The sequence below is a fragment of the Saccopteryx bilineata genome, chromosome 10, assembly GCF_036850765.1.
Source record: "Saccopteryx bilineata isolate mSacBil1 chromosome 10, mSacBil1_pri_phased_curated, whole genome shotgun sequence".
In the NCBI taxonomy this organism is placed as follows: Eukaryota; Metazoa; Chordata; class Mammalia; order Chiroptera; family Emballonuridae; genus Saccopteryx; species Saccopteryx bilineata.
Genome location: NC_089499.1, coordinates 47,221,822 through 47,237,016, shown reverse-complemented (window position 1 = coordinate 47,237,016; position 15,195 = coordinate 47,221,822). Strand labels below are relative to the sequence as shown.

At 39.8% G+C, this 15,195-nt stretch overlaps 1 protein-coding gene across 5 annotated transcripts in view; it reads right to left on the bottom strand.

Annotated features, from left to right (window-relative positions):
* Positions 1-15,195, bottom strand: part of TMCC1 (transmembrane and coiled-coil domain family 1) — a 248,599-nt gene that overhangs the window by 67,895 nt on the left and 165,509 nt on the right. Inside the window, exon 1 of one of the 5 annotated variants that reach the window (XM_066245653.1) lies at positions 3,846-3,986. The exons of 3 other annotated variants lie outside the window; for them this stretch is intronic. In XM_066245653.1, the coding sequence (XP_066101750.1) occupies positions 3,846-3,869 (24 nt within the window). In that variant the 5' untranslated portion in view covers positions 3,870-3,986. Of the gene's footprint in view, positions 1-3,212; positions 3,308-3,845; positions 3,987-15,195 lie in introns of those variants that run through there. One more of the 5 variants, XM_066245648.1, reaches the window with a different exon arrangement.

Genomic DNA, 15,195 nt, shown 5'->3' with positions numbered 1-15,195 from the left:
TGAGAAATCAATCAATGAACAACTAAGGTGTCGCAACGAAAAACTAATGATTGATGTTTCTAATCTCTCTCTGTTCCTGTCTGTCTGTCCCTATCTATCCCTCTATCTCTGTGAAAAAAAAAAAGAATTTCTGTCAAGAAAAATCATAGGGTAATGCAGATAATACATGACATTTGTGGTTTCCCTTACATTAAGAAAGTTTGACTCTAGATCAAAAGTGATCCAATCTTTTTAAAAAATAAAATATAGCCAGGAAACAGTAGTAAACACAGGGCATGGAGATAAAACTACATGACAACACAAACAGAAAGGTAAATTTGTAAGAAGTTCTCCTTACAAGTATTAGCACAGGTTAAAGTTAAAATTTTTATTTTTGTCCTTTTTTGCTCAAACCCTCCACCCTCTTACACAGCCCTGACAGCTGTCAGCCTCCTAAAATTTTAGACCAGGGGTCCCCAAACTACCATTTATCCAGCCCCCGCTGCACTTCTGGAAGGGGCACCTCTTTCATTGGTGGTCAGTGAGAGGAGCATAGTTCCCATTGAAATACTGGTCAGTTTGTTGATTTAAATTTACTTGTTCTTTATTTTAAATATTGTATTTGTTCCCGTTTTGTTTTTTTACTTTAAAATAAGATATGTGCAGTGCGCATAGGGATTTGTTCATAGTTTTTTTTATAGTCTGGCCCTCCAATGGTCTGAGGGACAGTGAACTGGCCCCCTGTGTAAAAAGTTTGGGGACCCCTGTTTTAGATGAATTGAAAATTCACCCTGCCATACAATAGCTTAAAAAAAAATCTGTCACCCCTGGCCGGTTGGCTCAGGGGTAGAGCGTCAGCCTGGTGTGCAGGAGTCCTGGGTTCAATTCCTGGCCAAGGCACACAGGAGAAGCGCCCATCTGCTTCTCCACCCCTCCCCCTCTCCTTCCACTCTGTCTCTCTCTTCCCCTCCCGCAGCCGAGGCTCCATTGGAGTAAAGATGGCCCTGGCGCTGGGGATGGCTCCTTGGCCTCTGCCCCAGGCAATAGAGTGGCTCTGGTAGCGACAGAGCAACGCCCCGGAGGGGCAGAGCATCGCTCCCTGGAGGGCGTGCCGGGTGGATCCCGGTCAGGCGCATGTGGGAGTCTGACTGTCTCTCCCGGTTTCCAGCTTCAGAAAAATACAAAAAAAAAAAAAAAAAATCTGTCAAAATTCTTTGTTACTTACATGAAAAGTCCAAACAGCTATGTCACACAAAGAAAGATAATCAGGTCCTTGCCCACTGTTTCCATCCCATATCCCCTGCCTCCCAGTCATTGAATTACCCATTATTGCCATTTTACATGCAGAGAAATGGAACAATAGAGAGGTTAGCAACTTGCCAGAGCTATATGACTATGTGACAGGGCTGGGATTTAAAGCCATACCATAGAGTTCAGACTCCCAACTCAGTAAGAACACAAACTTTAAGGAATCAGTTTGTGATTCCTTAACAGAACATGAGCACCTATAATGATTTTCAGAAAAAGCAAGAAAAATGTGTTACTATATGTTGGAAAAAAGCTTCAAAGTTAGAGGTAGAACTTGAGCTAATATTCATTCAAAGGTACTGTTCTGGGCTCTAGACACACATCAAAGAACAAACAGATTTTGCCTATTTTCTAGCTGGGGAAGACAGTCAATAAACAAAGTAATAGAGATATCATGTATTAATTGGTGATAAATACTATGAAGAAAAATAAAGCAGAATAAAAGGGATAGGTGATGATGGGACCTCTTTGATAAAATAACATCTGAACAGAGATCTGAATAAAACCGTGTGGTTATCTGGGGAAGGGTGTTCCAGGAAGAGATATGAAGTTCAAGGGCCCTGAGATAGGAATGGGTTTGGTGTGCAGCAAGGAGGTTGAATGAACAAAGGAAGGAATGACAGAAAAGGACAGAGGTGTGATGGTGAGAGGCTGGTCAGACTTGGGCAGGACTATGTAGACTACTATAAGAAAGTCACTGGAAATCTTGAGCAGAGTAGGAATAGGATCTGATTTAGATTTTAACAGGGTCACTCTGAGTAAAGAACAAACAATGCCAGAGTGAGTGAGGGACAGGATAGATACATGAAGAGAACTTTAGAGGCAATTACAATAATCCATGCAAGGCAGCTGAAAACAAGTGCCAAGTACATGTTATCTGACATATATTGAGAAAGCAAAAAAAAAAAGGGTCTGTTAATACATAATGAAAGTGGAGTGGGGAGGAGTAAAAATAAATAAATAAAGGAAATGGCCCTGGCCGGTTGGCTCAGCAGTAGAGCGTTGGCCCAGCATGTGGAAGTCCCGGGTTTGATTCCAGGCCAGAGCACACAGGAGAAGCGCCCACCTGCTTCTCCACCCTTCCCCTCTCCTTCCTCTCTATCTTTCTCTTCCCCTCCCACAGCCAAGGATCCAATGGAGCAAAAGCTGGCCCAGGTGCTAAGGACAGCTCTGTAGCCTCCGCGTCAGATGCTAGAATGGCTCCCACACAACAGAGCAATGCCCCAGGTGGGCAGAGCATCGCCCCCTGGTGGGCATGCTGGGTGGATCCCAGTCAGGCACACATGCAGGAGTCTATCTGCTGCCTCCCCTCTTCTAACTTCGGAAAAAACAAAAAACAAAACAAAACAAAAAAATAACAGCAACAACAAAAATAAAACACAAACTAAGACTAGTTACTGCAATTAAATTCTTTTGAATTTTTTGGAATAAAAGCAAAAATGGAAATACTTTGTACTTTTTCAACAGCTGTTTAACAAGTGCTTAAGAGTTTATTAGCACAGTTAATTGAAGAAGAAATTTGCTTGTGGATTTTCATATAAGAAAAACAGTTGAAATCTTTAACAATGATTTCTACAAAAGATGTAAATACATTCTTCATACACAATTCTTTACCCATCTATAACAAAACTCAAGGGCTTATTATAAAATCATAGTCTAGTGAGTGAGTTTCTACAAGAGTTAAATGAACATGGTTCAGGACTACAGCTTTTTGATAACCTGATTTGATACTGAAAGAGGGATAGGATAGACAGAGGAATTGACCTCCCAGACTCTAACTTAATCTTCAAGTGCTTCAGACTACTTCACATAAAGCATAGGCTCAATATACAGGGTTGAGCAAAAGTAGGTTTCAAATTGTTCATATGAAAATTAATACAATAATTAATAAATAGTATAATAAAGAATGTATTTTGTATACTCACAATTGTAAGATCATCCTGTATTTTATTAGCTACCTTTCCTATACATATTTCCATCATACATCTATTCTCATAGACACCAACCATCATGTAACACTGTGCAGAAACTGAAAGTTTGCAAATCAGAATTAAAGTTCAAAGTTCTTTGCTTCCCCTGTGCCAGGTGACGACATCTCCAACAGCTAAACTCCATCAAAGACAAGTGTGTCTACTGTTTGATAATTTAATAGCAGCAGCAGATAACAACTAAAGCTTGAACTTTGTACCTGTCATCAAGAAAATAATGGCACAGGATAAGTCAAAGAATAAAAATTATTCTGCTCCTTTCTCGGACTCTTTTCCGTACTCCTTTTCTGAGCTATTCATTTTATATTCCCTAATAATGTTTCTTAACTTGACCATGGAAAGGATAAAAAGAGTACAAGGGGCCAAGAAATCAGAGCTATGAATTATTCAAGAGGTGATTAATTACATGACATTTAGAAATTACCCACAGGCACCTTACTGGTGAGATAAAAAGGGTCTCCAACAGATATGAATATGAGAATTAATTCTAAGAAGTGACTGCCTCATGGTTCAAGGCAAAGTCTACCCATCTCCATAAGCTGTAGTATTATTTTGGCCTCTTGTACTTACCTCTGCTTTCCATCTTGACTTCATTACCTCACTGGTATTCCGTCTCCCCCTTGTCTCCTGAACAAAAATTTCCAAGATTCCAGCAGACACAAGAATAAACTATTGTACTACTGTGCTTCAATATATCTAGCTCTTTCTGGAACTAAGACGTTAATCAAATGGGATATACCTTTGACCTTAACGTATGACACTGTTCCACCTCACCTCTGAGATCACCAATCTTAGGACTCATCAACCCTTTGGAATTACAACTTTAATTTACCTATGTCTAATAATTTAAATCTCATTGGTACTACCCTATTGCCTACTGCCACCCCTTCACACACTAGGATCTTTCAAGCCAAAGTTAAATCATGCAGAACTGAATTAGAATAACTGCTCTACAGATTACTGACTATACAACTTTCATAATCACTGAATATCAGTTTATTTGTAATCAAAATAAGGATACAATACACCTTGCAGAATTCTTTTGAGCACAGACATATACTATCAGTTGCTGATATTACAATTACACTGAATTTCTAAATTTCAAGCATAATAATCCCCTTCCGTGGATATAATTCTTTGAAAAGTTTTCAAAGTAAATAACTTGGAATCGTCTCCATTTACAAGAGAGGAGATTGAAGCTTGCAAAAAAGTCCTGAATATGATATAGCCTCAGTGAATGTCAAACATTATTCTAAAGGCTACGTGACGTATTCAAAGTTACATACCTAGTGCAGATTAGGATCAGAACCAAGGAATTCTGACTCTTCACTAACATTCTTTCCAGTATTTTGCCATTCAATTCATTGCCTAGACTGTGCTTCTGTGTTTATTTGGAGAAAATAAAATTATAACATTTTTCATGCTCTATTTCAACCAATTTCTTTTTATATTGGCTTTATCTTACAAAATTTCATACTAAACTTCCCTCAGCGTTTCTCTATACACTCATCCTATTAACTGAAGATTTCATGGCTTAATTCAAAAAAAGAGGTTGAGACCATCAGGTCATGTGTTGATAGGCTTCTACTACTACAACTTTACTAATTCCATATTGTAATTCCTTCTTGGCAGATGTCTCATCTATTACTTACAGTTTCCAACTGTCAGCCACAGTAATAGAACTCTCTGGTCTAAGTATCTTGACCTCATACACTCTACATAATTTACCTAAAATGCGTTCATTTCTGCCATTTATATATCTCCTTCAAAAACAATGGTTAAGAATAATTTCCTTTGCCAAAACCACTCAATGGAGAAAAGAATAGTCTTCTCAACAAATGATACAAGTGTCTATTAAACATGTGAAAGAATGAAGCTGACCCTTCCTCACACATATACAAAATTTAACTGAAAATGAATCAAAGATCTAAATGTAAAAGCTAAAACTCTTAGAAAAAAACATGGGTATAAATCTTTATGACCTGAGACTCAGTCACAGTTTCTTAAATATGACACCAGAAGTATAAAGAAAAAAAAATATATAAAGTAGGCTGTCAAATGTCAAAGAACACTATTAAGAAAATGAAAAGACAATGCAGAGAATGGGAAAATAATTTTACAAATCATTTATCTTATAAGGGGTTTATATAGAGAATATGTAAAGAACTGTTACAACACAATATTAAAAAGAAAACCCAATTAAAAATAAGCAAAGGACATGAATAGATATTTCTCAAAAGAAGATACCCAAGCCTGACCAAGCAGTGGCACAGTGGGATAGAACGTCAGCCTGGGATGCTGAGGACCCAGGTTCAAAATCCTCAGGTTGCCAGCTTGAGCACGGAATCATATACATGACCCCATGGTTGCTGGCTTGAGCCCAAGGTCACTGGCTTGAGCAAGGGGTCACTGGCTCAGCTAGAGCTCTACTGCTGAGCCAACCGGCCAGGGCCTTTTCTTGTAATTTTTACAAATTTGAACTTATAGAGGGGCTGGAATAAGGGATAAGAAAGGAATTAAACATTTCTAGGAAAGACTTCTGTAGAGATGTGTCATCTGTGCTCCAGGGGTCCTCGGGTTATGACAGTCTAGACATATGACATTTCGAGTTTACAATGCTCACTTCTATAAAAACTTAATTGAGATGGTGAAAAAACTTAAATGGTGTATGGAAAAAAACTGTGTCCCCAGTTTGTGTATTACTTCCATGGCTTTGAGGAGTCAGTGGAGGTTGTAAGAGAGAAGGTTGTCGCCATCAGTAAACAGCTTAATTTGGAGGAGGAGGCTGAGGATGTCACAGAGCTACTGGCATCACATGGAGAGGAGCTGTCTGCTGAGGACCTCAATTAACTGGAAAAGCAGCTGAAGAGGAAGAGCTAGAAACCCTAGAACCCAAGAGATTTACTACCAAGAGTTTGGCAGAAGGTTTTTCTATGGTAGAGGGTGGGTTGGTAAAATTTCAGGCTGAGAACCCCAGCGATGAAATTCAGTAAGGTCTACAGAGCTGAAAGGAATGCCCTGCAATGCTATAGGCAGATTTTGGAAGAGAAGAAGTCATCAACCTTCCAGACTAACCTGGAACAATTCTTTAAGAAGGTAGAGAGGCCTGCAACAGATCCTGTACCCTCTATATCAGCTGCTTCTTGTGATGAAGTACAGGTAGAATCATCTCCAGCGTTTCCTGCATGTTCCTTAGGCAATTCTGATTCACCTGACCTAGTATCTCCAGCACCTTCTGCAGGTTCTCCTGCCTCTCCAGCTCCCTCCTCCCAACAGGACACTCTCTCCCACCTTGCAATGCCCCTTCCAGTGTGCAAGCCAACAACAGGAATAAAGGTAAAAAATTTTTACTTTCGTTTTTTGTCATTTTTTTCTGTTACTACAGTACAGTGTATACAGTACAGTATATTTATGTCCTTTACCTTTTTCTGTGGCATAGTTGTGTTTTTCTGTTCTAGATTATCATTTTACAACTGTGTTAGGATAAGTAAGTGACTTAGGATAGGGCGTGTTCCAACTTACACCAAAATTCAGATTATGTCACTGTTGTAGGAATGGAACCATATTGTAACCTGAGGATCCCCTGTATATGCTTTGGCGAATCTGTGGAATAAGCAGCTAGTCCTCTGTATATTTATGTGAAATATTCAAAGTAGAAAATTAAAACATAAAATGCTCAAAGTTATAGTCACATTACACAAATGGCACTGGAGTATGTATGATTGATACTAGAATACCTATAAAGCTGTTACACTGCATTGTACCATGGATTCTTTTAGAAAATGAAACATATCTTCACCACAATGTATTACTATTTTCATTACAGATACTATTGGTAACTACGAGAAGAATAGCAACCTTTTATGTACCAGGCTCTTCATATACATTATTTCATTCAATCCTCGAAATACTCTGCAGTATTTATTGGCTTCATTTTTAAAGATGAGGATATTAAGGCTTAGAAAAGATAAGCACCTTGTTTACCTTTGCTACTTAACCTATCTTTTTTTTTAAATTTTTTAAATTAATTAATTTATTTTTTACAGAGACAGTGAGTCAGAGAGAGGGATAGACAGGGACAGACAGACAGGAATGCAGAGAGATGAGAAGCATCAATCATTAGTTTTTCGTTGTGCGTTGCAACACCTTAGTTGTTCAGTTGATTGCTTTCTTGTATGTGCCTTGACCGTGGGCCTTCAGCAGACCAAGTAACCCCTTGCTGGGGCCAGTGACCTTGGGTTCAAGCTGGTGGGCTTTTGCTCAAACCAGATGAGCCCGCGCTCAAGCTGGGAACCTCGGGGTCTTGAACCTGGGTCTTCCGCATCCCAGTCCGATGCTCTATCCACTGCGCCACCACCTGGTCAGGCTTAACCTATCTTTGATGTTCTCATAGCTTGGTCTACCTAAAATGATAAAACAAATGCCATTTGGAAGATGCTTCATTTTTATTTAACTTATCCTAAAGGAAACTTGTTAGTTCCAATGTCTTTAGAATCACATTGTAACAGCAGCTCAAAGGAATGGGATGGCTTATAAACTACATAAAACATACACATGGTACCACCTCTGGGCCTTGACTCCTGCAGCTCTCTCACCCTGGAATTTCCTTCTGTGTCTCTCTATACATCCAAGATCACCGTGATCTTATGGCCCAAATGCCAATGCCCACCTGAAAATTTCCCTGAGTTTCCTTTGTGTAAATTCTCTTCTTCTTCTCAACTCCCACAGAATTTCATGAATAAATAATAAAATGCCTACAATAAGCCAGATACTCTGGTAGGCACTGAGTTAGTTATAAAGACTTACTCTTTTGGCCGGACTGATGGTAGTGCAGTGGACAGAGCATCAACCTGGGATGCTGAGGACCCAGGTTCAAAACCCTGAGGTCACGGGCTTGAGCATAGGCTCACCAGCTTGAGTATGGGGTTACTGGTTTGAGCGTGGGATCATAAACATGATCTCATGGTTGCCGGCTTGAGTCCAAAGGTCACTGGCTGGAGGCCAAAGGTTGATGACTTGAGCAAGGGGTCACTGGCTCAGCCAGACCCCCCTCCCAGTCAAGGCACATATAATAAACAATCGATGAACAACTAAAGTGATGCAACTACAAGTTAATGCTTCTCATCTCTTTTTGTTCCAGTCTGTCTGCCTCTCTCTTTCTCTTGCTAAAAACAAACAAAAAACAGATAAGATTTATTCTTTTGCTACATGTTGCAGACCAAGAAAAATAATTATATGTATGTTACAATCAGCATATAGAACTTGCAAATAGATGAATCTGTCTATAAAATTGCTGTGCTACTGAAGAAAAAAATCTTGACTCAGTTTCAAATATAAAGGTAATTGAAGCTGAGAGACATATTATTGAGTTCAATTTCTAAACTTTAAGAAAAACTTAAAATTCACAAGTTGGTTGCTATTTATTGATTTATTTTCCAATAAACTAGGTTTTTCAGCCTATAAAGCATTTCTGTGTTTTTAACTACTGTCACAATATTTTTTGTTAATCAGTTAGAGTACAGCAAGAATGTTCAAGAAACTTCCCCATTATCACACAATAATAAAGGGAATAAAGATAATAAAATTTCTTAGAAAACACGCACTTCACTGTCATGTGCTAAATCAAATTAATCTAGACTTCGTTGCTGGAGGCACTGCATCTAGTAGTAAAATTCTTTTATTGAGGAGTGCAAAAGCAAAAACACAAAGAGAAAACATTTTCCCAGTAGTTTTAAATATGCATCTACATTTTTTGAAACTCACCCTCCTCTCTGACTTATATGATGAAATTATAAAACACTGTTGTCATGTCCTGCAGCACCGACTCTACACCTTCTCTTGTGGGCTCATAATTAGAAGAATATCAACAGCTTTTCAGTTACAGTACTAAAAGCAGAGCTCTTTACTCTGCAGCTTTACCCCTACCAAGAGCTGCTTCACACTTTTCTTTCTTTTATTTTTTTTACTTCTTGAAAGCAGGTTTGAATTTAGATAGGTTTCACTTTAAAAAAAGAAAGTTGATTTTTCCAAATACTTTAACAAACGTTTTTTTCATGTTTCTAGAATAGATTTGAAACCTAAAAGTCTTTAAATAGTATTACAGGTATTGATCAACTTACGACCTATGCAACTTACAACCATTCGACTTTATGACCACAATCGGTAGCCACGACTGCTCCGCGTCTGGCAGCGCAAGTGTTGCCCAGCTGGACATATGACAGTGCGGACCAGCTTCCGGCAGCACTACCATCTCCGCATGCACCATTTCAACTGCTACCACAGACTCGGTACAGCAATTTGTGTTTTGTGTCTTGGATATTTTTCATCAAACCCCTCCCAAGATGTCTACCAAGAGGAAATTGTCTTTGCAAATATTAAACCAGTTGTACTGGTAATGCAGTGTTGTACTTAAACCTGATGAATGTAAAAATAAGAAACAAAATGGTGTAGAGATGATACAAATGGCATAAAATGAACAAAGAAAATTATGATATATAATAATGAAAGAAAATTATGATAAAATATGACTTAAAGATTTTTATAACATCATTTCACAGTACTGTACATATAGCCTACTCAACTTATGACCAAATTGTGTTACAACCAGTCTGTCAAAACCAATCATGGTCGTAAGTAGAGCACTAGCTGTATTTTAACTTTTCTCTTATAAAGACTTTTTCTTGAGGTTCTATTTACAAAAATATTGTCATTAAAATTTTTCACTTTTAAATTTAATTCTACGGGCCCTGGCCGGTTGGCTCAGCAGTCGAGTGTCGGCCTGGTGTGCGGGGGACCCGGGTTCGATTCCTGGCCAGGGAACATAGGAGAAGCGCCCATTTGCTTCTCCACCCCCCTCCCCTCCTTCCTCTCTCTCTCTCTCTCTTCCCCTCCTGCAGCCAAGGCTCCATTAGAGCAAAAATGGCCTGGGCGCTGGGGATGGCTCCTTGGCCTCTGCCCCAGGCGCTAGTGGCTCTGGTCGCGGCAGAGCATCGCCCCCTGGTGGGCAGAGCATCGCCCCTGGTGGGCGTGCTGAGTAGATCCCGGTCAGGCACATGTGGGAGTCTGTCTGACTGTCTCTCCCGGTTTCCAGCTTCAGAAAATAAAATAAATTAATTAAAAAAAAAAAAGTTAAATTTAATTCTACGATATTTTGAGATAGTTTTCATTAAATTATCCAGGTTTATTTAATTTATTTTTAAGGTAATCTTTTTTTAAAATTTATTGTGTTTACATAGATTCTAGTGTCGCCCCGAATGCATCCTCCCCTCCCCCGTATTCCTCTCAACATCTCCGTTGCCCCCTTCCCAATATCGCCCTTCTCTCTTCCCTTCAGGTTTATCCCATCCTATCATCCCCTTTCCTTCTGGAAACTATTATGTTAAGTGAAATAAGCCAGGCAGAGAAAGAAAACTATCATATGCTTCACACTTTTCTAAGCTTAGTTTTTGCACAAGAGTCTTCCCTCCTTCAGAGTATATGCCCTGATGGGAAAGCCAGTGTATCTAAACTTGTGGTATGTAGCCTCTAGTGCAGCATTGCCAGATATTCTGGATCCCAAGGGTTTTGGGGTCTCTCTGTCTGTCTGTCTGTCTATTTCAGCAACAGAAAGCATGTCCTTGCTACCCAAACAGAGACACGGCTGGACCTCTTTTCCTTTTATCTATTTATTAAGGCCCTGAAAGGGAGCAAAAGAAATTAACTATTCTTAGAAAAGATTTAATAAATATACATGGAGCTTCTTTAAAAGATTGATTTGAGGCCCTGGCCAGTTGGCTCAGTGGTAGAGCGTCGGCCTGGTGTGCAGGAGTCTCGGGTTCGATTCCCGGCCAGGGCACACAGAGAAGCGCCCATCTGCTTCTCCACCCCTCCCCCTCTCCTTCCTCTCTGTCTCTCTCTTCCCCTCCGGCAGCCGAGGCTCCACTGGAGCAAAGTTGGCCCGGGCGCTGAGGACGGCTCCATAGCCTCTGCCTCAGGAGGTAGAATGGCTCTGGATGCAACAGAGCGACGCCCCAGAGGGGCAAAGCATCGCCCCCTGGTGGGCATGCTGGGTGGATCCCGGTCGGGCGCATATGGAAGTCTGACTGCCTCCCCATTTCCAGCTTCGGAAAAATACAATAAATAAATAAATAAATAAATAGGCCTGACCTGTGGTGGCGCAGTGGATAAAGCATCGACCTGGAAATGCTGAGGTCACCAGTTCGAAACCCTGGGCTTGCCTGGTCAAGGCACATATGGGAGTTGATGCTTCCTGCTCCTCCCCCCTTCTCTCTCTCTCTCTCCTTTCTAAAATGAATAAAAATAAATAAATAAATAAATAAATAGATAGATAGATTTGAGAGAGAAAGAGAGAGGAGGAGAGAGATGAGAAGCATCAACTCTCAGTTGTGTCACTGTTTATTGAGTGCTTCTCACATGTGCCTTGATGGGGAACCCCCAGTGGAGTCAGTGACCCCTTGCTCAAGCCAGCGACCTTGGGCTCAAGCCAGTGACCACGGGATCATGTCATTGATGATTCCATATTTTAGCCAGCAACCCCACACTCAAGCTGGTGAGCCTGCACTCAAGTCAGTGACTTTCGGGTTTCGAACCTGGACTAGTGTCCCAAGTTGACAATATCTTGCACCGCCACCAGTCTGGCAATAAATATACATTGAGCATTTTAAAAACTAATTTAATTTTTTATACTATGCAGATTGATGACTACTGTAAAGTATAAAATATTAGAAAACCTGGTCCTAAACTGATCTCGCTAATAGATTTGACAATAATGAGACAATCAATCTCACTTGTGTATTTGTTTTTTGTTTTGTTTTTTTACTTTCAAATCATTTTTATTTTTCTATTATAGTTGACATACATTATTATATTAGTTTCAGGTGCACACCCCAGTGATTAGACATTACGTAACTAAGTAACCATCCTGATAAATCTTGCACCTAACACCATACATAGTTATTAGAATATTATTGACTATATTCCCTATGTTGCACTTTATATCCCCGTGACTATTCTGTTAACAATTCATTTGTACTTCTTAATCCCTACACCTTTTTCACCTATTCAGCCCAACCCTCCTCCCATTTGGCAACTGTCATATCATAACATTCTCTGTCTCTATGGGTCTGCTTCTGATCTGCTTGTTAGTTTATTTTGTTTTTAGATTCAATTTTTGATAGATAAGTTATATTTTGCTTTGACAGAGAGAGAGTGTATCAGAGAGAAGGACAGACAGGGACAGACAGACAGAAAGGGAGAGAGATGAGAAGCATCAATTCTTCATTGCAACACCTTAGTTGTTCACTGATTGCTTTCTCATATGTGCCTTGACCAGGGGGGCTATAGTGAGTGACCCCTTGCTCAAGCCAGCAACCATAGGGTCGTGTCTATAATCCCACACTCAAGCTGGTGAGCCAGTGCTCAAGTGGGATGAGTCCACACTCACGCCAGTGACCTTGGGGTTTTGAACCTGGGTTCTCCATGTCCTAGTCCAATGCTCTATCTACTGCTCTACCGCCTGGTCAGGCTAGATATGTATTTATTGACATTTCAGCATTCATATTTTTTATCTTTGTTTTTTCTCTTTCTTTTTAAATAAGACCCTTTAACATTTCATAATACTGGTTTGGTGCTGAACTTTTTTAGCTTTTTCTTGTCTGTGAACCTCTTTATCTGTCATTCGATTCTAACTGATAGCTTTGCAGGATAGACTATAATCTTGGTTTTAGGCCCTATCCATTTGTGTAATAGTATTTTTCCTGTAAAGATATTGGGAGGCAAAGGAAATTCAATACAGTATTCCTAGCATTTTTGAGAGAGAAAATGACCAATATAGGGAATATCTAAAATAATTTTAAAACTAGAGGAAATCACACCAGTTTTATTATTCTGTACACCTGTTCCCCTCACCTTCTTTTTGAGAGAGAGGGGCAAGGGTCTATTGTGTTCAACATCTCATCACCAGCACCTGTGCAATGCCCAGTACACAGCAGGCACTCAGTTGGCGACAACAGTCTGGAAGAGCAGGAAGAATAGCTGCTTCCTTCTTATGTGGCCTCTTACTAGCTTTGGGTGTTTTGGGGCAAGCTTTTTAAAGGCTCTCAACTTCCTCATCAGTAAAATAAAATATTTACCTTGTATAAATGTTGTGAGAATAAAATGAATTATGTATAAGAGCTTTTTTCTAGATAAATAAAAGACATTCAATAAAATGTTAATTCCCCACATATTTGAAGTCTAATCTAAAACCTGAATTAACACATGTTCCACTAATGTAAATTGCAAAAGAATTCCTAAAAATGACTTTATAGAGGCCCCTCAGTTACCCATCTGCTTCAGAAAAAGTCTAGCCTTTTTTTTTTATTTTATTTTATTTTATTATTTTTTTTTTTTTTGCATTTTTCTGAAGCTGGAAACAGGGAGAGACAGTCAGACAGACTCCCACATGCGCCCGACCGGGATCCACCCGGCACGCCCAACAGGGGGCGACGCTCTGCCCACCAGGGGGCGATGCTCTGCCCATCCTGGGCGTCGCCATGTTGCGACCAGAGCCACTCTAGCGCCTGGGGCAGAGGCCACAGAGCCATCCCCAGCGCCCGGGCCATCTTTGCTCCAATGGAGCCTTGGCTGCGGGAGGGGAAGAGAGAGACAGAGAGGAAGGCGCGGCGAGGGGTGGAGAAGCAAATGGGCGCTTCTCCTATGTGCCCTGGCCGGGAATCGAACCCGGGTCCTCCGCACGCCAGGCCGACGCTCTACCGCTGAGCCAACCGGCCAGGGCCAGTCTAGCCTTTTTTGGATCACATATCCCATTCAAAATATGATGCAAACGATGCATTCTTTTTCCAGGAAAAAAAAATGTGTATATGCACAAATTTACATATAATGCTAAGAAATTCAAGGACCCAAGATTAAAATCCCCATAAATAACTTTTTGCTTTGGATACCAGGGAACTAAGGGTCCAAACTGTCATTCAACTTTATCAGGCAGATATATGCAAGAAACTACATATCGCAGGTCAGATTGTTTTCTCTTGGCTATAATAAAAACATTTCATGCCTCAAAACATTAAAAAATATTCATACCCTTTGGTTCCAGAGAATCTACTTTTTAAAGAAACTTTCCTAGGGAAATAGATCTAAATGTTTTAAATTTTTACCTAAGAAAAAACCCAAAAACATTATAATACCTTTTCCATCCTCAATATTCATGCTGAATTCTCTGTAAGACATCAAGCTGCCTATCTTATCCTACTTACCCTTGGAGGAGACCTTAATACCCCAATACCCCTGGTTCCTGAAACCTAATTGCCTTTGCATTTAAGGGAGGGATTTGTAGAAGATATTTAACTTATACATAATTTAACAATTTAAAAGTTTGCACATATTTAGATTGAAGTGACTATTAACACTACAAAAAGACCACCTGAATCCTGACCCCCCCACACAGCAATCCTCTATTATCTAGCTGTCAGCAGTAAACCTATGCCAGTTTTCTAGGTATCATTCTGGAAGGAGAAATGATCATATCAGCAAGAATGTTTTCCATCCTTCTCTGAGCTATGTGACCCAATTTCTTATCTTCACACATGGATTTGGGTTGTTAAACCCATCACTAATGATATTAATATTCCCATATTCACTAGCACTAAATTGCTGATTCATTACATATATTCATGCAATAGTTTCATTTTTAAAAAAGTAATACAGTCATTCATCAGCATACTCAACTATATTCTTCTTGGGAGGTCTTTCTTCAAAGCTTCTGTTCTGGTTGAAGTGTTCCAATCTTTTTTTTTTTTTTAATACAGGCAGAATTTTATTTAGAAAGTCACAGAGATAGAAGTTAGCTGTGGATGAAGAGAGTCAGCTGGACAGTGTGAGCTCAGGAAACAAATTACAGAGGCAAAGGAAAGGCCCTTGGAGT